At 43.5% G+C, this 23,634-nt stretch overlaps 1 protein-coding gene across 1 annotated transcript in view; it reads right to left on the bottom strand.

Annotated features, from left to right (window-relative positions):
• The window catches only part of INSC (INSC spindle orientation adaptor protein), a 159,465-nt gene that overhangs the window by 44,707 nt on the left and 91,124 nt on the right, over positions 1-23,634 (bottom strand). The window contains exons 3-6 of the mRNA XM_042958024.1: positions 22,606-22,951; positions 21,590-21,642; positions 19,938-20,061; positions 5,446-5,559 (exon numbers count right to left, since the gene is read on the bottom strand). Coding sequence (XP_042813958.1) covers positions 5,446-5,559; positions 19,938-20,061; positions 21,590-21,642; positions 22,606-22,951 — 637 coding nt within the window. The remainder of the gene's footprint in view (positions 1-5,445; positions 5,560-19,937; positions 20,062-21,589; positions 21,643-22,605; positions 22,952-23,634) is intronic.

Genomic DNA, 23,634 nt, shown 5'->3' with positions numbered 1-23,634 from the left:
GGACATAAATTTACAGAGATATCCCCCTTTCCCTTTCTATTAGGAAGGACAAAAGTTAATCACCAGAGATAACTTTAGACCCTTACAGCCTGGAGATGCCATCAGGGGAATCCTCATAATAAACTTTACCGACCATCCTTCATCTATCGCCAGTTTTCCATAGATTTGCCTTCCTACAACTTGCCACTCTTAGAGACTCAAAGTGCTCTTCAGGTTGCCTGTTATCTGTTTTTTTCGTTCTCTAAAAATGTATTGTTCTCTTGCTAAGAGGCTGTATAAGTTCAAGTTCTAACCAAGCCTCTGAGTCACTCATCTCTGAGTGTTCCCATGTGTAATCGTGATGCATATGCTAATAAACTTTTGCTTGTTTTTCTCTTGTTAAGAGAAAATTGTCAGCCCGATTTATAGGGCACCAGCCAGAGAACCTAAGAAGACAGTAGAAAAAAAAGAATTCTTCCTCACCTAAACTACACACACACACACACACACACACACACACACACACACACACACTTCCATGCTCAAATGCATACTGCAATGAAATGCCACCTCCAAAAGTAATGTCACCCTTGATGGTCCAAACTGGAAGCAGGACTGTCCGAATGCTTCTGATGCTATGGTGCCAGGGGCTAGGGCAGACATATTTGTGAGGGCCAGCCTCAACACCAGTCAACACTGTTTACACATACCTGGCAACTCCCTCTCAGCAGCCTGTCACACAACAAGCCTGGAGTCCTCAGAAATAGGTTCTAGAAGCAAGTCTGAGGCAAGTGAAGGGAACTGAAGCCTAGTGCCCTGTGCAGGTTCTCCCACCATTACTTCTCAGATCCTTCCAACCACCATGGCAGGCACTCAAAAAAGGACTTTCATTTATTTATATCAATACTAGAATTTATACTCATTTTGTGAGGGAAAAAAAAGCAAGCCAGATGGGTGAAATCATTCACCCAAATCTACATCATCCATGTTTTCCCTTCTTTACTCTAGTTTGCAAGAAAAAAAACCACAAAAAAAAACCTTCAGCAACAAACACCCTAGCTGAGTGTGAGCGCATACTTGTTTTGTGACAGCTGGGCATGGAAACACTTTTAACTTGTGGAGACTTCACCGCAGTCTGGGAGGACTTCTGGGAAGAATCCAGGGGTAAGGTGAGGCACTCATCCTAACTGGCCATATTTATTCTATAGAAATCACTGGAACCACCATGGCTCTTAGATCCCAAAGCAGATCCACCAGGCGCCCAACAAACCTGTGGCAACACCACCGTGGATGTCCAGAGCAGGAGAAGTTGGACACCCTACATTTGGCTTTGCCCTGTTTCCTCCATCATCCCCTTCCCCGAGGCCTGTAAGGGTGCCTGGGGATGGCAGCAGTAAAGAACTTGTGAAGATTGATCTGAACTTCGCCCTGAGGGCACTCGCCTTTAACCTCACCACCCCTGGCTCTAACTAAACCCGTTACATTCTGTTCCCCAAACTGAAAAAAATGTAAGAAGCTGAGTCCAGCAAAATATCATCCACTGTCAGATTTCTGAGAACTCTTTCAACAAAAAATGTACCGAGCACCAGGCACTGTTTCATGTTCTGGGGGCGCAGCTGTGACTGACAGCGCAGATAATGAATGAACAACTAGAAGAAGCCACAGCGATGACTTCTAGGGCCCAGCACAGACTCGCTGCAACAAGTCCTCCCAAATCTTTCCTTCCCAGTATCCCACCAAGATCAGCCTGGCAGCCTTCTTCATTCTAAGAGTTTTGCTGCTTATCATTGCAGGCACCAAGATGAGTTCGTAAATTCTGACATTTTACAATCAGCTGAGAGCATTCTTTAACTTCCATATTCCTACTTCCTGTTGGGGTGGTTCATTTGGTGGGAAACGGGCACATCATATATGGCTGATAAATTCATCCACGCAGCCAAAAACTATTCATGGTGCAGTATACGTCAGACGCTGGGCTAAGCACTGAGCAAGACTGCCTTGGTCCATATTGAACTCAGGCTCTGGCAGCCAAGGAGTCATGGGGGCTGTGGAAGGGTCAAAGAGAATCACTCTGATGTTAAACACACATCACTCCTCTGATGAAGATATAATCTATTGTGCAGCAAGACACTTACCCCCTCTGGCTTCCTGCTTCACCATCCTTTATCCCTGTCTTCCTACTTTCTCATGGTCTCTGGGACATCTGATGAGGGTTCCACATAAAGACCTTACTCAGAGTCACTAAGTAAAATCAAATTAGTGTTTAAGGTAAGAAGAAACAGAAGTCCTAAGTTCTCCCCAGCCAGCCCGGCTGGTTATTATTGACCTCCCTCCAGATATAAGTTATTTATACACATATATGTGCTTATGTATGTAGGTACATTTATATATGTGTGTTCACATATGTATGTTTATATTTTCATGTGTGTGTTTATATTTAATCATATATAGTATAAAATATTTATATGTATGATGATAGAGACGGTAAGTGACAGGTAGATACATGATAGATAGATGGATAGGTAGGTAGGTATTTACATCTGGACCAGACAACAAAGAAATGGTACCAAAGAATGCCAGACTGAGAGCCAGGATCAATGTGGCAGCCTTCCTTTGGCTGGGGAGGCACTGAACTCAGCATAACTATATTTAAGCCTCAGTACCCATTTGCATTGGGTTCTCATTACATTGTTTGCCAAGCCTGTGAAAAATAGCTTTCTTTGCATTTCTAGCTACTGGGAAATCTCAAGGGAAGAAATGCTGAATCCAGTCTGAGGGGATTCTGGTTCAAATCCTGACTTTGCTGCAGGTTAACTTCGGCACAAAACAGGGTCACGGCAGCTACACAACCACGCTGTTGGGGGAACAACTGAGTTCATGTATGTGAGAGGGCCTCACCCAGGTGAGGGTCAGTCTATGGAAAGCTTCCTGGTTCGAAGAATGTCTCAAACCTTCATAAAAGGTATCCCAAGGGTTGGAATACATGGAAGGGAGAGGACGAAGGAGGCTCCAGAGGAAGGTACATGGAATAGTTGTGTGGACCACCCTGAAAACCCCTCAAGGACCCAAGAACAGCACTCGTCTTAGAGTAGAGCTGGGAATCGCCTGAGCTAGCAGAATTGCACTGTTGGCTAGAGCTTGTTTAATTTTATAGAAAGCTATGGGCTCAAAGCCAACGCATATAATGGTATCTATTATTCAGACAGACTTGGGATAAGCTGTCACAAAGCTGAGAAGGCTACTTGTGGGATGTAGGCTAGTGATGGGGGAAATAATAGAAGAGCAGGATAATTGTGACAAAGCCCAAGGGAGTTTGCTCTGCTCTGCGCTCAAGAAGGGATGGGGCTTACTACTACCATCACAGGGAGGGCTGGGCTTGTTCTTTGGTCTTCAAAGGAACCCAAGAGGCTGATAAGGCAGACCTCAGACAGATGAAGGGCCCAAAGACAGACCACACTGGGCCCTGAGGAGGTAGGTGGGGCAGGCCACTTCGAGGCCCAGATTTGCCCCAAATTTGTCACAGTGTTGGGCACACTACCTGAGCATCAACAGTGAGGATGCTGTGTAGAGTGCACCAGGGGCTCCCAGCTCCTGTGTCACTGTCAGGACTAGAAACCCAGACATGGTGACTCCACTGGAGGAACAAGTCTCACCCTCTTCCAGGCTGGGAAGATGGGAGTCATCACTGAATCTTCTCTTTGCTTCAGCCTTCTGTCTACTCTCTCCCAAGGACTCAAGACACAAGAAGATTGAGATGAAGATTCTGGAGGCAGAAGATCTAGTTAAAATCCCAGCTCTGCACTTAATGTGCATGACCTCGGACAAGTTATTTACCTTCTCTCTGATCCTCTGTTCCCTCATCTCAAAAATGGGAATTATAATTACAACACATCATCAGATCATTGAGAGGATCAGATGGGATAATGAATGAAAAGCTTAGCACAATGCTTGGAGAGGAGGAAGGATGCAGAAAATAACAAAGGTTGTAGAAGGCAGAGAGAAGGGCAGAGGAAGGAACAGGAGGAGAAGAAGGAAAAAGAGGAGGAGGGTTGCTAAGAGGCAGTTCAGAATAGTAAGCAAGAGCATAGCTTTTGCTGCCAAGCAGGCAGTTTCAAATTCCAGTTCCCTCACTTACTAGCTGTGTGACTTTTAAAGCTCCCTAGCGATTCTAACATGCATCAGGATTGAGAACTTCTGAGTCACTCTTTGGCCCAAGAATCTAAAGGGCCAGGATGAAACCAGAAGTCACCACTGTGGGCTTTGGGACCATGAGCTCTGAAGTAAATAAACTTGGGCTCTAATTCTGACTCCACTCTTGATCAGTTGTGTGAACTTGAGTAAGTCCCTTAAACCATTTCCTCAATTACGGATGAGAACAACTTGATACCAACTTCCTAGGATGGTTTTGTGATTTAAAGCAAATAATATCTGAACGGCGTTAAGCACAGTGGACGGCAAGACAGAAACGCTCAAATGTTACCTGTTGCGGTTATATGCGACTTACTGCTCCCCTAAGCAGGGTTGACAAGCATTTACCCTCCTCTTCCAGATTTCTTTTTTTTTCTTTTTTTTTTTCAATATATGAAGTTTATTGTCAAATTGTTTTCCATACTCCTCTTCCAGATTTCTTTAAGGGCTTAGGTGAGTGATTCTGAGAGTGGCCATGCCTCATGACTACCTGTAGCGCTCGTTAAAATGTGGATTCTCAGGTCTCATCCCAGGACTTCAGTAAATTTAAGTGGGGGCAAAAGGATCTGTGTTTTCCAAAATCCCCTGAGGGATTGTGAGACAGAGGCAAGACTGGGGACCACTGAACCACAGCATCTTCCTGTGGCTGGCATCATACATCTCCTGAAAGACATAACTTTGTGTCCAATTAGATCACTAGTTCTATCTCCATGGCAATGTCATTTGTCAAGTTAAAAAAAAAAATGAGCAAAAATGAAATAGAAGACGCTGGTGAGAGCCTAGGATCATCAATTGCCTGTATTTACCCTCAGTGTCCGCACACCAAGCGTAGGGGCAAATTAACCATGAAGCTGGTGAATTAGAACTCCCATTGTAATTGATGAAAACCACTGTTACCCTCAATTTTGTCTTCTCATGTGGTACTGCAGTGGCTGCAGGTATTTTGGGGATTCATCAAGAACCTGAGTTGGGGGATATGTTTTGTTTGGGTTTGGTGAGATATGTAGAGATGAGAAAGGAGGGTTGATATACCTAACAGATACCACATTAAGAGGAGTATAGGGATGAGACCCTGGGGGCACTGCTTTCTTCTCAAGAGGGAGCTGAAATCAGAGGGTCTAACCACTATTAAAGATGGAGACACCAAGGCCTTAAGAGGGGACGTGACTCTTTCAAGATCATAGAGCTAACAACTTCTGGAGCCAGCTATTCCCACCAAACTAGCTCCCTCCCACTCTCCCCAAGCCTGTCACTTTGGCCTCTAACCATGAAGCTCACCTTGGCGATGATGCGGCACAAGGGAGCCCCCTCCTGGGTCAGGCTGAACAGGTTCCCTGTGGTGGATTCCGTGGTGTAGATATTGTCTGAGGCATTGATTTTTCTCACCAGTGCCTAAGAAAAGATAGCAAAGTCTGATGGTTACTCACTTCATCTATCCTCCACTAATCTTCCTTAATGGAATACCAATGGATCCATGCTCCTAAAAGCCCCCTAGAAATTATAATCCTGCCCCATTCACAGTCCCAGTATGCGGGTGGTGAGGTTCTAGCTTTGGGAAAGACATGAGCCTGTATGAGGTCTGAACTACATTTCAGAAATACGGGATAATTTCAACCCCCTGGGGCATCGACAACAAATGTGCCCCGTTCCAATCGACAGAAAATCAGCTCTCAATACTGATGGTCTCAACAGGTACTGATTTGTTGTTCTCCTGGCTTCAAATGAAGACAGAAACCAGCAGTTAAATTCAACCCTAAAGTTGAAAACCAAGGGGTTGCTACCGCTATGGCTAAAGAATTGGTTTGTTTGGGATGACTGATAGCCAACAGGTGGGTATCCAGCTGGGTAATGGGTTCAGGGGTTGAGTCAAGAGAAGTAGCCTCCAACAAAACAAAACAAAACAAAACAAAACAAAACAAAACAAAACAAAACAAAAAAGAGAGAAGTAGTCTACAGTAGCTTACTCCTTGGGAGGACATTTGCATTGTATAGCCAGGCCAAAATAGCAATACTGGGATTCCTGTCTAAGAGTGGGTAACTCGGGAATGTCACCCCGCTCCAAGCTGAGGGAACTAAGGTTTGTGGTAAGAAGGCTAGAAGTGACTGGACCTAGGACCCAGGGAGGACCAGGAAGAAAAGCAAATGGAAAATTCATCATCAAATGAGACATAAAGATTAGTTTAGCTTATTTCTGGGAAAAAGCTTTTTCACATATCTTGAAACTACTTCATAATCAGCCATTTGCTTTGAAGCATATGATTCATTGATTATAAATGATTCCTACCTGCCAATTAATTCTAGTTGCTGGAGTTTCTCCTGGGAGATGTGGAGACAGTGATTCAGAAGACTTGCCCTGGGGGTGCTTCATGCAAGAAAGTCACACCTCCAGAGCTGGGGGCTCTGAGCAGTTGCTATGTTATTTTAAAATATCAAAATGGATTTGTTTTTTAATTAAACCCACCGTTATGGGAAAAAAAAAAAACACTTAAAAGGAAATAGATTTGAGTTCTAGTGCCAGATTGCCTTTTTTAACACATTATGTTGATGAGGAAGTGTGCCTGAGGTTGAAAGCAGGGACTCTGGAGTCAAACTGCCCTGGGTGCAAATCCTGGTTCTGCCATGGTGTCTGGGTGCCCCAGAGCAAGGAATTTAGCCCTTCTGTGATTCAGTTTTCATCTGTGTAAAACAGGGTGGAATTTACAGCGTCTATCTCTTAAGGTGGCTATACCCATTTATTAAGGTAGCCAATATACAGGGGCTCCTGGGTGGCTCAGTCGGTTGAGTGTCGGACTTCAGCTCAGGTCAGGATTTCACAGTTCATGAGTTCAAGCCCAGCATTAGGCTCTGTGCTGACAGCTCAGAGCCTGGAGACTGCTTCAGATTCTATATCTCCCTCTCTCTCTGCCCTTCCCCTGTTCATGTTCTGTCTCTGTCTCTGTCTCTCAAAAATAAATAAACATTTAAAAAAAATTTTTTTAATAAAAGAAAAGGTAGCCAATATATAAATAAAGGACTTCTAAAGGTACTTGGCACATGGAAGCAAAATAAAATTGTCAGCGGTTACCATTTTGTGATCTTGGGCAATAGAGAAAAAAAAAAACCCTAGGCCTCAGTTTCCCCATTTGTAAAATGATTAAAATTAAGTGTGTTTAAGGCTCAAGGTAAATGACTCTCTTTTTCTCTTTATTCAAACTCATAAAATACTTCACACATACAATAAACTAATTCTCTACAGAGAGCAGTCTAAGATTAAGTGCATATTTAATCAAGCAACATTAAATGTAAAAATTATTCCCTAAGGTTTGATAGATGCCTCTTATAAGATATTCAACAAAAGGTAAAATTAATAACCAAGATTTGTTACTGCAAGTCTCTGTAATGAACGTCCTTCTTAGAATCCTCCCCCATCATACCGTAAGCACTTACGTAAGTCATATTAATGCTCACATGAAAACACCGATTTAATATACTGGGGGCTTGTACCTAAATCATAATTACTCAGTGTTCCTGATTAGTGTTTGCACTTCAAGCAAATTAGCATGACGTTAAACAATTCAACCCAATGTCTTTTGCAATCATCTGCTAACACTAGACCATTTACGCCTGAGAATAATTTCTTGCTAATGTCTCTACGCATGTATACCGTAATTATGCCTCAGATTATCTCAGTGAATCAGCTCTCTGACAATGAAAAGTTGTAATCATCCTTTTCATAAAGATAAATTTGGAAAAATTTGAGATCAAAGGCCCCACTGAAATCGTCACAGTATGTCAGAGCTGAAGGACCCTCAGCAAGTCTTGTCCAGCCCTCACTTCACTTGAGGAAACAGAGACATAAGAAATCTGACCAAGGTCAAGCATGTGATATGTGGTGGAGTTAGTTGGACCTGAACTCCTGTGAATCTGACTTCCTGTTTTCCAAGTTCAGTGAATCCAACTCCTTCAAAGTCGGCAGGACCTCACCTGGACCAGCAAAGATAGAAGTCTCAAGACAAGGAGAATATTTGGCCTCATTAGCAACTCTCCCCAGATTGGAGAGTGGTTCTCCATCCTGGGTCCCGTTAGCATCTGCAACTCTCCACCCTGTGGAAGCCAGAGCTCCTGCTGCAGGGGGCAGAGCTGACTGAGAGCCCCAGCTGCTGTCCCTCTGGATCCACCCTTGTGTCCTTGTTGAGGCCATACCTCCCTGAGCTACTCCCAGCTGTGACAGAGCAGAGCAGGGGCACTACTGCAGCCCGTGGCCATTAGAGGGGACTCCTTTGGCCTGAAAGTTCCACGTCTCTTCCTATTCGAGTCTTCCTTCCACCTTTTATTTCTGTGTTCAGACCTGCAACATGGTTTTCTATGCCTGCCCCACTTTCTCCCTTTCATCCTTCACAGGCATCTATCATATCCTATCTTGGTGTCAGCTTCAAACTAACACAGTCTCTAAAATCAAGATTTTTTTCAGGCAATCAAGGAGAAACTGAAGACGTGTCAAAAGTATGCTTCACCCTGTATCATAAGAAGAGTGGCAGAAAAGAGACAAAATAATGGAGCAAAGATTGATGAGACTGAATGACAGAAATAGTTTTTTAAAGACAGACTAGGCAGAGAAGAAAAAAAAACACCACACACACACACACACACACACACACACACACACACACAGACACACAAAACCCCTGAATCTTGAAGACCAGGAAAAAGGGATAAAGAAGGGTTAAGGAAATGTACACAATCTAGCTTCTCTAAATAAGGAATTCAAAAAGGAAAAAGTATTTTTGTTTCTCAGGCAGCTACTGCAGACCCGTGAAATTGATCAGGAGAGATAAACTCTCATACATCAGCCTGGAATAAGTTCCTCAGAGGGAGCCAGGAAAATACAGTGAAGCCTCTGTGTAAAGCTTCAGATAGAGAATCCATAGTTGGACATAGTTAGGGCAGCCCAGCCATGCAAAGGAATGACATAAATGTGGGCTGATGTGACAGGGTGTGGCAGATTAAACATGGCCACAAATTCTTTGCTACTCCTCCCATGGAGACGTGAGCTCCAATTCCCTCCTGCCACCACCACCTTTTAAATCTGGGCTGGCCTCAATGACTTGCTTGACAAATAAAAGCCAGCACTTGGTGGAAGTAATGTTTCAGGACGTCCAAGGCTAGGTCATGGGAAACCTTGAAGCTACCACCCAGGATTCTTGTAACATTCTTTTCAGAGTCCTGAGTTACCATGTAAGAAGTTTTGTAACTCTGAGACTGTCATGCTGGAGAAACCATGTGTAGGATCCCTGATCAATAATCTCAGTAGACACCAGCTTTCCAGCCATCCCCTCCAAGGCACTCTACATGTCATGAAGCTTTCTAAGACTCTCCAAACCATCTGCCAGCTGAACAACACCAAATGACCTCTGTTGATGCCATATGGAACAGAAGAATCACTCATCCAGGCTCTGCCCACATTCTTGGCCCTTCAGATTATAAGATATAATAAAAATGGTTATTATTTGGGTTGTTATACTTGTTATACACTAACAGAGTTCTGGAAAACAGGAAAGGACTACAGAGAACAGCATGAAATATCTAAAGGATTGCTAGATAAATTTCTAGGTGCAAGTTTTGAAAATGCAAATCTAGCATTGCCTATGTCCTAAAAGAATGTATTGGAGAAATGCATGAATCAGGCCCCCGAGGAAAGGCACAGAAAGAACGGATGTACTAAAGAGGAGATAGACAAAGCTATAACTGAATACAGGCTTGGATTAGCTATTGTTCTGATAGGAAAATATCTCCTAGGTAGGAATATACATTGTGGGGAGGCAAATGTGGATAAGATCTTTTAGAATTGGAGGTTTGGGGCAAATATAGACCTTAATTGATTTAATTTCTCTCAATAAGGGAAATGCCAAATCTAGAAGAGTTTTCTTGAAAAACAAAAGAATGGGCCAGAAAGGAAAGAAAGTCAAAGTGATAAAGTTGCCCAAACCCAGCAACTAGTGCTCATGCTAGGAGTTAGATAAGGAAAGATACCAACATGGGAAGCAGGGTAAACAGTCAGAAATTCAGCTGAGTCTCCCTGAAAGGAGTAGGAGATAAATGAAAGGAAAGAGAATATTGGAGGCATAGTTCATTAATGCAAAAAAAAGATGTAGCAGAAAGAAATGCTACTCGAGGTCAACGTACTCAAAAGGTATGGAAAGACTGTGTTCTGAGGAGCACACGTCACAGGGACTGGTCCTCTCGAAGCCTATAAGGATCCAGTCTTCAGGAGCATCCTTAGAAGACAGGGGTCTTACGACCTAAGCAATTCTCCATCAAGAGGCAGGGACAAGAGCCAACATGATATAGAACTAGAGTGTCTGTGCATTTTAGGGCAGTCTTTATTTTCTTATTTATCCCTAAAGGAATTTTGAAAAATCTATGACCCCTCACACATTTTCAATTTGACTGGGACGATTTTTCATCGTAAGTTTAAAGAACAAAGTTGGAAAGGGTGTAATTTCCAGAAGATTGTAGATAATGACATAAAATAAAAGCATTGCATCTTTTAGACATATTCAAGGAAACTTAAATACAATGTAACTTGATACCAACATCATCATCCACTTAAAAATGTATGAATAATCTCTTCCTTCAACATTGTGAACGTTTCACATCTTTTCTTTTCATCCTTAAATGTATGTTCCCATTCCAACCTCCCCCCCTCAGAATTTCATCTTCTTGTAATGCATTTGAGTTTCAAAGTGTTTTATTGATTACCCTTGTCATATTATCACTGAAATTTGAAAAGTCATTTTAATGGGGCACCTGTGTGGCTCATTCGGTTAAGCGTCCGACTTCGGCTCAGGTCATGATCTCACAGTTCATGGGTTCGAGCCCCATGTTGGGCTCTGTGCTGACAGCTCAGAGCCTGGAGCCTGATTCAGATTCTGTGTCTCCCTCTCTGTCTGCCCCTCCCGTGCTGATGCTCTGTCTCTCTAAATAAATAAATAAATAAACAAACAAACAAACATTGAAATGTCATTTTACTTCCTGTGACTATAAGGTCCTAAGTGTTTAAAAATACTCTCTTCTGGGTTGAGTTACTGTTACAATTAGTATCAGTACAATTGGTCAACACAACATAGATTACTAATTTTGATAACTATGCATAATAAAGATGAAAATTTTATTATAAACATAGGTCTTAATGAGATAAATGAGGCTTTGTATCCTTTTTAGCCTTTCTCATTAACTCATGTAGACATTATTGAATATTGACCTAATGCATGTTTTTATTTAATTTATTTTGTGTAGTTTATTTAAGATTATTTATTTATTTTGAGAGAGAGAGAGTGAGGGTGAGCAGGGGAAGGGCAGAGAGAGGGGGAGAGAATCCCAAGCAGGGTCCTCGTTGTCAGCACGGAGCCCAGTGCTTTCAGAGTTCAAACTCATGAACCATGAGTCAATGACCTGAGCGAATTCAAGAGCCAGACGCTTAACTAAGACACCCAGGTGCTCCAATGCATATTTTTAGATGTAAACCTGAAAAATTTTGTTCCATAAATCCATAGAGACAAATGGGAGTTTTTATAGCCATGCTGCTTGACTCTTTGAGTACACTCTGAATTATGCAATCACATGGTGATCCATCATCAAACACTATCATTTTAATTTTTTTTAATGTTTATTTCTTTTTGAGAGAGACAGAGACAGAATGCAAGTGGGTGAGGAACAGAGAGAGAGGGAGACACAGAATCCGAAGCAGGCTCCAGGCTCCAAGCTGTCAGCACTGAGCCCAACATGGGGCTCAAACCCACAAATCGATGAGATCATGACCGGAGCTGAAGTCGGACACTCAACCAACTGAGCCACCCAGGCGCCCCATCAGACACTATTTTTAATGATCTTCCAGCTGATAAATCCTCTCAATTGGTAGAAGAAAAGAAATGGAAACCACTTGACTTGCAAAAGCAATTGCTACCCAATCATTAGAGTTGCCCATTCACTATCTCAATTTCTGGGAAGAATTCCAAAAGTACTTTATCAAGACTTATCAAATAATTATTAATTATACCCATTGCTCTTTTACTTGGAATACCTTCGGTTATCCAAATTATGCAGACGGGATTAGGAAAATCAAAATATTATTAATTTCTTTGCCAATACAATTTTTAACAATATATTTGTGTGTGTTTCAAATATGTTTTATCAAAACCTTGAATCTACAGCTTTTGCTTGTTGAATTTATGGAAAACACCCACCTTATAACCTAATTGGCAAAGACAGTTCTTTCAGCCAAGCCAGTCAGTCAAGACAACTTTTCTCAATACAGAACTGACTTCATTTTTATTTTTTATTTAAAAACAAAAATTTTAACGTTTATTCATTTTTTGAGAGACAGAGTGTGAGTGGAGAAGGGGAAGAGAGAGAGGGAGACACAGAATCTCAAGCAAGCTCCAGGCTCTGAAATGACAGCATAGAGCCCAATGCGGGGCTCGAACGCCTGGATCGTGAGATCATGACCTGAACTGAAGTCGGACACCCAACCAACTGAGCCACTCAGGTGCCTCCTAACTTCATTTTTGATTACGAAGTGTTTTGATATGTGTTTCAAGAAATGCCCCAAAATGCACTGACAAATAATTATACAAATCACTCTCTAAAGGAAAATGTTAAAACTATCAATAATAGAGAGCTAAAATAAAATTTGATTTATTAGTATATGTTTACTAAACTTTTAATAATGCAAAGTAACAGGCAGATAACATTGCAAATTTATTATAAATCCAGGAATGTGAAAAAAGGCATCGTATTCTTTCAGTAAATAGGTGGATATATGTATTGAAATTTGGTGTTCATTGTAAGGAGTAATTCAAATTTGAGAATAAAAATATCAGAAATCATTTGATTATTTTTAGTAGCTCTCATGATCAGACTTCCCTACATATTTAAAGAAGGAAAAAGGTATTTACTGCTTAAATCTAATTAGTCCAGCTGCTAGCAATTAATTTTATATTTTGCTAACAAGAAGTAGAAATTAGTATAAATATTTTATCAAATGTGTTGACAAAATAGGCTTGAACTGCTTTCTTAAATAATGTACTCCAAATCTGAAAAAAAAAAAAATCATGTAAAACTTGGATCTGTGGATTTTATACAATATATCTTGCAAAATGTTGTCATTCTCAAAAGTATTCCAGCTACATTTAAAAGAATCATTATCGGGGTGCCCAGGTGGTTCAACAGGTGAAGCATCTGACTTCGACTCAGGTCATGATCTCACAGTTCGGGAGTTCAAGGTCCACGTCAGGCTCTGTGCTGGCAGCTCAGAGCCTGGAGCATGCTTTGGATTCCGTATCTCCCTCTCTCCTCCCCTCCCAACTCGTGCTCTGTCTCTCTCTCTCAAACATGAATAAACATTAAAAAAAAAAAAAAAGAATCATTATCATTAACCTTTAGAATCTTTGGGTCTTCAAAGATGTTTTTCTCTGCGATGAATGACATAACCTAGGTTTGAGTGTGAGATATAGTTGAAGGGAATTGCTTGCATTTAAATATGTGCCCCAAAAGCCATTTTGAGTGTTTGATTTGTCTTACCAGTTCTCTCTTTACTTTGTCAAAGGAAAATGTCCCTCAAGAGCCATGCACAATTTGGAAGTAAATAGAGATGGAAGAAATATGATAAATTTAAATCTTTCAAAACCACCCCTCCAACACACACATATAAGCACACACAGGTACACACACATGCACACACACTCACACACACACTACCATTCTACTATATATCCCCAGAGTGGGAACACACCATTTCTGGGGTGTCAGGGTGGCCCAGTTGGTTAAGCATCTGACTCTTGGTTTTGGCTCAGGTCATGATTTCGCTGTTTGTGGGACTGAGCCCCACATCGGGCTGTGCACTGACAGTGCGGAGCCTGCTTAGGATTCTCTCTCTTTCCCGCTCTCTCTGCCCCACCCTTGCTCTCTCTCTCTCTCTTCTCAAAATAAATATATGAACTTTAAAATAACACACACACACACACACACACACACACACACACAATTTCTAATGCCTTTCTCAACAGAAATATGTAAGAAAAATCACAGAAATAATTCAAAGAGGCCTATGGGTCTGTGGTTCAGGGATGAAGGTTTCTTCTTTGGTCTCCCCAATCCTCCAAAGTTTTACACAGCAGGGCAATGCACTATAAGATGTGGGATGGGGGTTGGGGGAATATGGCCTTCTTTTGGAAAGTAATAGAAGGGATGTTAGAAACTGTGTATTATTGAGAGGATAATTTTTAGGAAAGAAATAAAAACTGGAGATCTAGAAATTGATTCCGTTAAAAGTATATGTGTTTGCATTTCTCCTAGAAAATCTTTGGGAACCTGGACAATACAGTGTCTTTAAAGTGGTTTGAAGACATGTAGCCAAAGTCACTTCAAGCAGCCCAAATCAATGTAGCCTGGGGTGGCAGAAACGGTGTTTAGGGAGGGTGGCTAGAAATTAAGAAATGTTTAAAATGCTGAATGGGAAAGTGTGCAAACCAAGCAAGTTGTTGGAAAGGATTATAAATGCCTGACTTTGCAGGAAGAAATAAATGTATCAAATGCCCTCCTATGAAAAAGGAGACATTTTTCTCCCATATGTGGTAAACATCATGCCACAGTTAACCTATGGTAGATGATTTCCCCCAGTGAATATATGATCACAAAGCCTTGTGGACGATGGACAACTAAATTAAACAGACATCCTACCCATGGATGCCGTCAAGATGGTGTCTGTTCCCCACCCTCTTCTGTTCAACTGCAGATAAGTTAAGGCCTTCAGCAACCCTAAGACAGAGTCCCAGCATGAAATGTTGCCTGGAATTCCTGCCTAACGGATTGAGGATTGGCCTGTTTTCACTTTCTGTGAATGCAGGGGTAATGCTGTGATACTATTGTGTATCCAAGGTACTACCTCTTTCAAGTATGGTTGGGAAAGACCAGTACAAATTGAGAAGCCTAGAAGGAACCCCTCTCAAAGCTGAAGAGACAGCCTGGACTATAGCTTTCCAAGGTAACATGACCACACGCACACTGGGATGAGACCCTTCTGACTAAGATGAGCAGAAGAAGAAAACTGAAGAGAATTCTATTAACCTAAGTATTTGGGACTTGGAATTTTTCCTACAGGAAAAGACTGGGGTTTTTTTTCTTTAATTTTATTTTCTCCCACAGAACTTAATAATGAAACAGACTATTTCTCTAAATTTTGTACATCTTTATTTTTCTCATCTGGAAAGTACAGATGATCTTTATGTTACCATTTAGGTGCACTGCAGCCTCTGGTTATCTATATTGGACAACATATATGCGAGAAACTGAAGAGTAGGAAATAGAACAGGAAAGCAAATTTTGAGCTTTAGTTATAAAACCTCCTTAGAGATAATTTATTAAATGTAATATCATGAGTCATTTCCAAGCCTTCTGGAATCAGAGTCTAAATGTCCCACTGTGATTCCAGAAGGATCTGCAAAGAGGTAGGGGTTGTTATTTGCAGAATGACTTCATGAAGGTGGGAAAGAACTTCCCCACTGGCAGCTGACCTCCTCCCCCAAGGGGCTCAGGCACACTCTTGCCTGACCACAGCCCCCAATAGATAAGGCCAATAGCACAGTAGGGCAAGAACTGTGACAGTACTTGGTCCCCACTCCTACTGTCCTCTGTGCAGGGATTTCAGTGACACGCCTCTGCTGGCTTCACTCCCTACCTCCCTGTGTCATCCTCCTGAGAGGGTAGGGATGAGTTCATGAGTTTGGAAGAAGGAACTGAGTATGCTAAGCTTAGCCCCTGTCTCTCTTCTCTTAGGGAATATCCCTCAGGTCTGAGCTCTGTCACAAGGTAGGTGCTTGTCCTTCAGGTGAGGCCTGAGGCTGACCAGCTGTGCCTAGGACAGGGAAGGGAAATTTAGCTGTGAGATAAAGTTTTAACTAGTTTGCTTAGCCACAGAGCCAAAGCTACATTCCCTAATCAGTTTTATTAGACTAAAGGTGCTATTTTAAACTAAAATCAAAAGTAATTGATGGAATGAAAAGATAAATGAATATAACATCTACCCACATGAAGCTGAGTCAAGGACTCAAAGGTACAGGTGAGAGTCAATTTATTCAATAGAGAGTCCCTTAGAAGTCATTTTAAAGTAAATCAATTTTTATAAGTTAAGTCTTCTCTTACCTCCCACATAGCTAATCCTTTATTCCCAGATAGATTAATCATCAATGTTCATTAATTTCCTATTGGTGGCTCCTGACATTTAAGCCTTAAATTTTTCCATACTCACCAAGTAGTTAAATTATCTTAACAAACAATTCGTTAGGTGACAGGGGGCGGGCTCTTTAGCAAAGCTCTTAAGGGAGAGCAAGTCTTTAGTGAATAAAGCAGTTGACTTAGTCAGAAGAGTGTCACCGATTACTCATGGGCTGTCTCATCTCACCCTCACAACAAGCCACTTAGAGGTGGGGAGACGAAGTAACTTGCCCAAGTTGTCATATCCAGTAAGTAGCACTGTCAGGGTCTGAACCTTGATATGCCTCCAAACCCCCCACTCAGTCCACTATCCCACAACACCTATATTCATAGAAATCCATACTACCAAGATTGGAAGAAGTCTTGCAAACACTTGTCTACTGCTGATGTCCTCCAGGGCATGACTTGTCTTGTCTCAGGGATGGGGAGTTCCTAAGGTGGCCCCTTCCATTGCAGGGCAGAGTTATTATTCCCCAATTCCTTTTTACATAGAATGTCCTATAGATTTGGCCTGCTGGCCTAGGGTCCTTTTTCCTTTCAGGTCCCCAAAACACAGGACTGTGGAGGGAGCAGAGTGTCCATCCTTAGATTAAACATCCTCTCCTCCTCCAACTATTTCCCACATATCTTGATCTTCAGCCTGGCCCCCATCCTTTTAGAAGTCTCCTCGGAGCCCAATCATTGCCAGTGATACATCTGGGGTCTGGAATTGGACACAACATTCCAGGATGCAGGAGACCAGTGCAGAGTCGTGTGCTAGATTATCACTGCCCTCCTTGTAAGCATTGTCCTACCATGTATTATTACTGTGTGTGGTGGGGGTAGGGGTGGGGGCCAGGAAGAGCACTGTTCCTCTGCTCGAGAGCCTCCACAGTGCAAACAATGCTTTTACCAAATTGCACTTCCTGAAACGCCAGCATCCCAGAGTAAGTGAACAAGTGCTTTAAGAATAAAAAAGATTTGGGGTGCCTGGGTGGCTCAGTCAGTTAAGCGTCCGACTTCGGCTCAGGTCATGATCTCACGGTTCATGGGTTCAAACCCCGCATCGGGTTCTGTGCTGACAGCTCGGAGCCTGGAGCCTACTTCAGATTCTGTCTCCCTCTCTCTCTGCCCCTCCCCTGCTCGTGCTGTCTCTCTCTGTGTCTCAAAAATAAGTAAATGGAAAAAAAAATTTTTTTAAAGAATAAAAAGGATTTGTTGCGTCCACATAAGTTTGGAATATACTGCTTCAAATCCATTCATTAATAAATCCTTATTGAGGGCCTAGTGTATAAGAGGTACTATTCTCGTCACTAGATGTATATCCATGAACAAAACAAACCCAAATCTCTGTCTATGGAAGCTACAGATCAGACAAGAAATACCATGAATGTGTGAGGACCTTTTAGAAGACTTCCTCAATCTAAGGACATAGGCTTAATTCCCTTTATGTCAAGACACCCCCAATATAGGATCCTGCTATAATTATTAACATCCTAGGGAACCGTATTGGGTCACAAATTTGGGAAACACACACTTATACCACTGAACACAAATCACCTTGCCTTCAGCCAGTGTATCTCCTTATGTCACTACCGTCCTGTATGGAAACATTCTAATGTAAAAAGAAGCTAAAGATCAGCCAAAAAATATTATAAGCACAGCAAGCCCAACCCATAGGAGGGCTCAGAGGACCCCACAGAGCATGTGAGGAGGAAAGGGATCTTATCAGGAAGCTAACAAATATGCAGAGGAATGCAGGACAGATGAGGAGAGGGAAGCCAGTGAGGGACCGAATTCTGAGAGAGGAGCTGTGGATTGGGCTCAGCTCCCAGGCAAAAAGCATCAGTAACCCAGGTAGTCAGACCTGGGGATGGGCAGGATTTAGCCATGGAAGCAGAAGGACCAGATTAGGAATTCCACTGCAAACAAGATCAGGATGAGGAAAAAACCAGAACGGACCGAGCACCCCCAGGAAATCAGCTACATAGTACACAAGGTCCAGGTTCCTGACAGCCCAGGGAGCTCCCCCCAGGATTCTGACACCAGACCACAGAAAAGACACCCTCCCCCTTTGCCTCCTGGTAGAATGACTGCTTCCAAACCCCCCTTGCTACCTTTTACACTCCAACATAACTCTTCAGTTTTAGGCCTTTTCTTTAACCCTGGTACTGCCAGGCAAAAGGGCACAAAAGTAACAAAAAAGGCATCATAGGCACCTGTAGCCCTGCTCAAAAATTCCTCCAGGCTCCCCTCTCCCCCACTACTACCTTCCGTATCCTCGCTCATTGCTTCCTTGATGTTTTCACCCACTTTGGACCCATGTTCCCATGTTCCACAGGGTCCCTCTGGAACTCAAGAACTCAGTTTGGAATGCCGGCCCCAGCTGGCACCACCACCTGCCCCTGTACGTGACGATCAACATCTGCACATCGACTTCAAGCGTCAGCCCCAGCACCCCATCTTTCCCCTCATCCCAGGCTCCTCGGACAGAGTGGCCTTTGCAGACTCTCTGGGTTGGGAGGGTCAGAATGCCTGGGGCCAGCTCCTCTGACCAGCAGGTGAGCCAGGTTGGAAGAACCTGTACCCTGTGCAAAATGAGCCAGACACACAGGAGAGAGAAAAAGGAAGCCTCTGGGCTCCGTAGAGAGGCTGAGTTTAGAGAGAAGCTGATATGGGAAGGGACTTGCTATTTGTGGAAGGCTTTTATTTGGTGGTGGGAAAAGAATGGCAAATATGTAACACAATATTTCTGTAACTATAAATAACATGTAAATACCTTTCATAATGAAAACCGTATGCAATCTGCTTTTCTGGGAGACTTTTACAATAGGAAAAGGCAAGAGAGGGAAATAACATATATTTAACTCATACTATGTGCTAAGCTCTTTCCATATGTCATTTGCTTAATCCTCTCCTTTCACTTCTGACGGGGTTGGGGGGGGGGTTCACTTTATATATGAAGGAAATGAGGACTTTTAGAGGTTCAGGAACTTGGCCAAGGTCTCACTGTGAACCAGTTTGCAAGTAGATCTGTCTGATTCCAAAGCCCTCGTTTTTCTAGAATCAAGCAGGAGCCTGACTAAAGGTAGGGGCTGGACTATATGACCTTTCCAGATTCTCTTCTATTTCCAGGACTTCTGGAATTGGCTAATTCCCTGCAGGTGCCCTAAGTCTTTCAGGACAATATGCACCCATATTGTGTACTGTGGGCAATAACCACACAGGGAAGATTTAAGGTGGTAGGAACAATACTGAAAGTGCAGCTGGGAAATGCCAGCTTCTGCCACAGCCTTGCTGTGTGACCTTGGGTAAGTCTCTTCCCTCTCTGGGCACCAGTTTTCACATCTGGAACATGCAGATTGGGGCTAACTGGGGAAGCCTCAAGCTCTGACAGTCCTGTCTGCTAGGTGCTGGAGTTCACTTTGGTGGTCTGAAGAGGGTGTCCTCCAAGATAGGGCTCAGTGCCTCACCCCCCTCCACTCGCACCCCTACAGGCTACATACACGAGTGCCCCTCCCCACAGCCCAGCTTGCACTGACCTGTACCTCCCGGGTCAGGGCCAGCTCCAGCAGCTGGCCAAAGTGCTGGCCCAGTGTGCTCAACGTTTCACTCACACAGGCCTTCATCGACTTCAGGACGTGCTCATTCTCCACCTGGAGGCACCTGGGGAAAAGAAACCATGGAGTGGACCACTGGAAGGGGCAGGTATTCAGCTCAGAGCCATTGCAGAAGTCAGATCTGGGCCTGTCGCAGGCCTGGTGGTAATGTGAGTAACCTAGGAAGAACTCATCAGCTCCAGGGGAGCCAGAGATGGAATATTCAATAGCTTGCTTGTACTCTGGCCGCCTCGTGTTCAGAGAAGTGCTGGCCAGAAATGGGACCTAACAGTCCATGTTCCTAGGAAGAAAGGCCATCAGAAAGTGATCAAATCCATACCTCTGAGCTTCTCCTTGAGAGAAGTGAGCCCAGTGCTCACTTTCAAAGTGTAAGGCAATACCTGTGACCTTTAAAAAATGGCTATCTCGGGGCGCCTCAGTGGCTCAGTTGGTTGAGCATCTGACTTTAGCTCAGGTCATGATCTCACAGCTCATGGGTTCAAGCCCCGCGCTGGGCTCTGTGCTGACAGCTCAGAGCCTGGAGCCTGCTTCGGATTCTGTGTCCCCCTCTCTCTGCCTCTCCCCCTACTCATGCTCTGTCTGCCTCTCTCTCTCAAAAATAAATAAACATTTAAAAAAAATTTTTAATGGCTGTCTAGGGGCACCTGGGTGTCTCAGTTAGTTGAGCCTCCTTCTCTTGGTTTCAGCACAAGTCATGATCCCAGGGTCATGGGATCGAGCCCCTTGTCCAGTTCCAAGTTGAGCATTGCACCTGTTTGGGATTCTCTTTTTCTCTCCTACCCTCTGCCCCACTCCCCCTCTTTCGTGCTTGCTCTCTCTCTCTCTCTCTCTCTCAAATTAAAAAACCAACCAAAAAAAAAAAGTTATAAATTTTCTCCCCAGGCAAGAAGAATATGGGGTGGATCAGGTTTAAATTTATCCCTGTGGCCTGAGAATGTTCCACTGGAAGGGCAAAGACCCCCTGGGCGTGCTGGGGGATGCCAAGCCCTATGTTTCTCTTACAGGGCATGGGGTTGGAAAAAGTAAGGGAGAGTGTTAACATACACCTGGGTGTGTATACATGTGAGGCTGAGTGTCTGTATGTGTCTGAGTGTAAACGTATATATGTTTATGTGTGTGAGATACAGAGAAAAGAGTGTGAGTGTATTTCTGTGAGCGCACGAGTGTGTGTTTATATATCTGTGTATGGGCAGGTACGTGTCTGTGAAATCCTTGTCTATGTGTATGTGAGTACAGGGTGTGAGTGTTTGCTTTCACCTGGCCTTGACTTTGCGGGTAGAGTGGAGGCTTCCCAAAGCTATGGGAAACCTTTTTCTTTTTCTTTTTTACAAGCCCTCAATAATCCTCTTACTTTCTATGCCTGGGCCTCTCTCTTCTTTTACATTCTCTTTGGACCTTAAAATGGGCAGAAAATCCCAAGGGAGTCTTTCAAGGTTGTTGATAAGCGTCAGCAAAAGGAAACTCTCAGACCACCACCAGGCCTTCCCACTTTCACTCTCCCTCTGGAAGAAGATGCCAGCTCCTTCCTGTGCCTGAAGGCAGGCTGTCCAGTCTTACCCAGCTTCCAGATTTACCTCTCTGTGACCGCTGAGAGCTCTGAGCATTTCTCCATCAGCAGTTTCTCAATCTGTAGAAGAAATAGATCAAGTTTACTCAACCCAACAAGCATTGGTTGAAGATCAACAACTATATGGGGCCTTCTGGGGTATAAAGATGAAGAATCAAATCATCCGATTTTGCAAATAGATACATAAACTGTAACACAGTGTCGTATGGATGGCAAAAGACACCATCATCAGCTGTTTGAGAGCTCAAAACAGAAAACAAGCACTTAGTTAACGCTGGGGGATCTAAGAAGCTTCAGAGAGGAAGGGACATTTGAGCTGGGCTTCAAAGGATGAATAGAAGTTTACTATCTGTAAAGTGGGACAAGGAAAAGGGTAAAGCATTAAGATGGGAAGTGAAAGCCAGAGGGGGATTTTCAATGGTTCACTATGGGCTTGGAAAAGATTCAACATCAGAGGCTTTGGAATCAGAAAAACCTAGACTGAATTCTTCTTACACCACTCACTGCATAACTCTGGGCAAAGTACTTAGGATTTCTGGGTTTGTTTCCTCATGTATAAAGTGAGGACAATAATACTAACTAATATTTCTCATCAACTATTTTAATGCATTAGTCCTCACAACACAACTATGAAAAAAAATACTATTATTATACTCATCAGGGTGATGGAACTGGGGCACAGAGAAGGTAAGTAACTTGCGAAGGTCACACAGCAGGGCTGATATTTGAACCCAGACAGTCTGACATTCCAGTGGGTATACTGAACCACTGTATGGCTTCTCACAGTGGTTATGTCTGCTTCTCATGCAGTAGAGGTTAAATGAGATGTGTGCAAAAACACCTAGCTCGATGCCTAGTGCATGGTAGGTACTCAGGAAAGGTCCTCACTCTCTTCCCTGATTTTTGGAAGGAGGAGGCGGCCCTGGAGCAGGAAAAGTTCAAACTCCACACACTTCACACCCACCCTTCTAGAAGGTACCTCCCTTCCAAGTGCCCGCGCACGCCCAGCCCCGGGCAGCTGACCTGGCCCATCTCCTGCGAGGAGCTCCTGCTGACAGCGCTGTACTCGCTGACCATGGAGCGGGCATGGCAAGTCAGACGCACACTCATGCTGTGGACGCGTGCCCAGCGGTCCTGGGCCAGCTTCTGCCCGATCCTGCGCAGCTCAGTGCTGATGACCCAGCCCCTCTTGAGAAGCAGCTGCAGGGGGTCTCCGGGGCCAGGGCCGCCGGCCAGGATGAGGTCGCTCTGTGCATCTTCCTCCAGGCTGATGGGCTTCGCCTGCAGGACGCACATGCACTCACACTCGGTCATGAGCTTCAGGTCCTCCATCCAGCGCTGGACCGAGTCCACCTGCATCAGGTGCAGCCTGCAGCCGGGAACAGCACCACGATGGCTGTCAACACTCCACGATTTCCAAAGGTTTCCGTTTCAGGCCATCTGATGTTGACTAAACATCTACTCTATGCTCATCACTGTTTCTTGTGTTCACTTACCTTAACCCTCTTATTTTCCATTATCTCCAATTTGCAGATAATAAGACTGAGGCACAGAAGTCTGGGGAGCAGATGACCGGACAAACAACAGGCAATGAAGTCTGGCACAGTAGCAGATGATATTTACAATAAGAAGAAAATGGAGGGGCGCCTGGGTGGCTCAGTCGGTTAAGCATCCGACTCCTGACTTCAACTTAGGTCATTATCTCTCGGTCCGTGAGTTCACGACCCACGTCAGGCTCTGAAGAGCCTACTTGGGATTCTCTTTCTCCCTCTCTCTATCTGCCCCTCCCCTGCTCTCTCTCTCTCTCTCTCAAAATAAATAAATAAACTTTTAAAAAAAGAAGAAGAAGCAAATGGAAATAGCCTACATATCAAATATTGGTTATGTTGTTATGTAAGCTATCGTACAGCTACACGGCTATCTAGATGGTATGCACTTATTGGAAATAATGCTTTCAAAGGGTGCTCCAAAACTAACATGATTAGAAAGGGGATAGAGAAGCTGGACAAATATACGATCATTGTGTTCTAGAGATAGAGGATGGAAGCAACC

The sequence above is a fragment of the Panthera tigris genome, chromosome D1 (genome assembly GCF_018350195.1).
Source record: "Panthera tigris isolate Pti1 chromosome D1, P.tigris_Pti1_mat1.1, whole genome shotgun sequence".
Taxonomy (NCBI): domain Eukaryota; kingdom Metazoa; phylum Chordata; class Mammalia; order Carnivora; family Felidae; genus Panthera; species Panthera tigris.
This window is presented reverse-complemented; position numbering and strand designations above follow the sequence as displayed.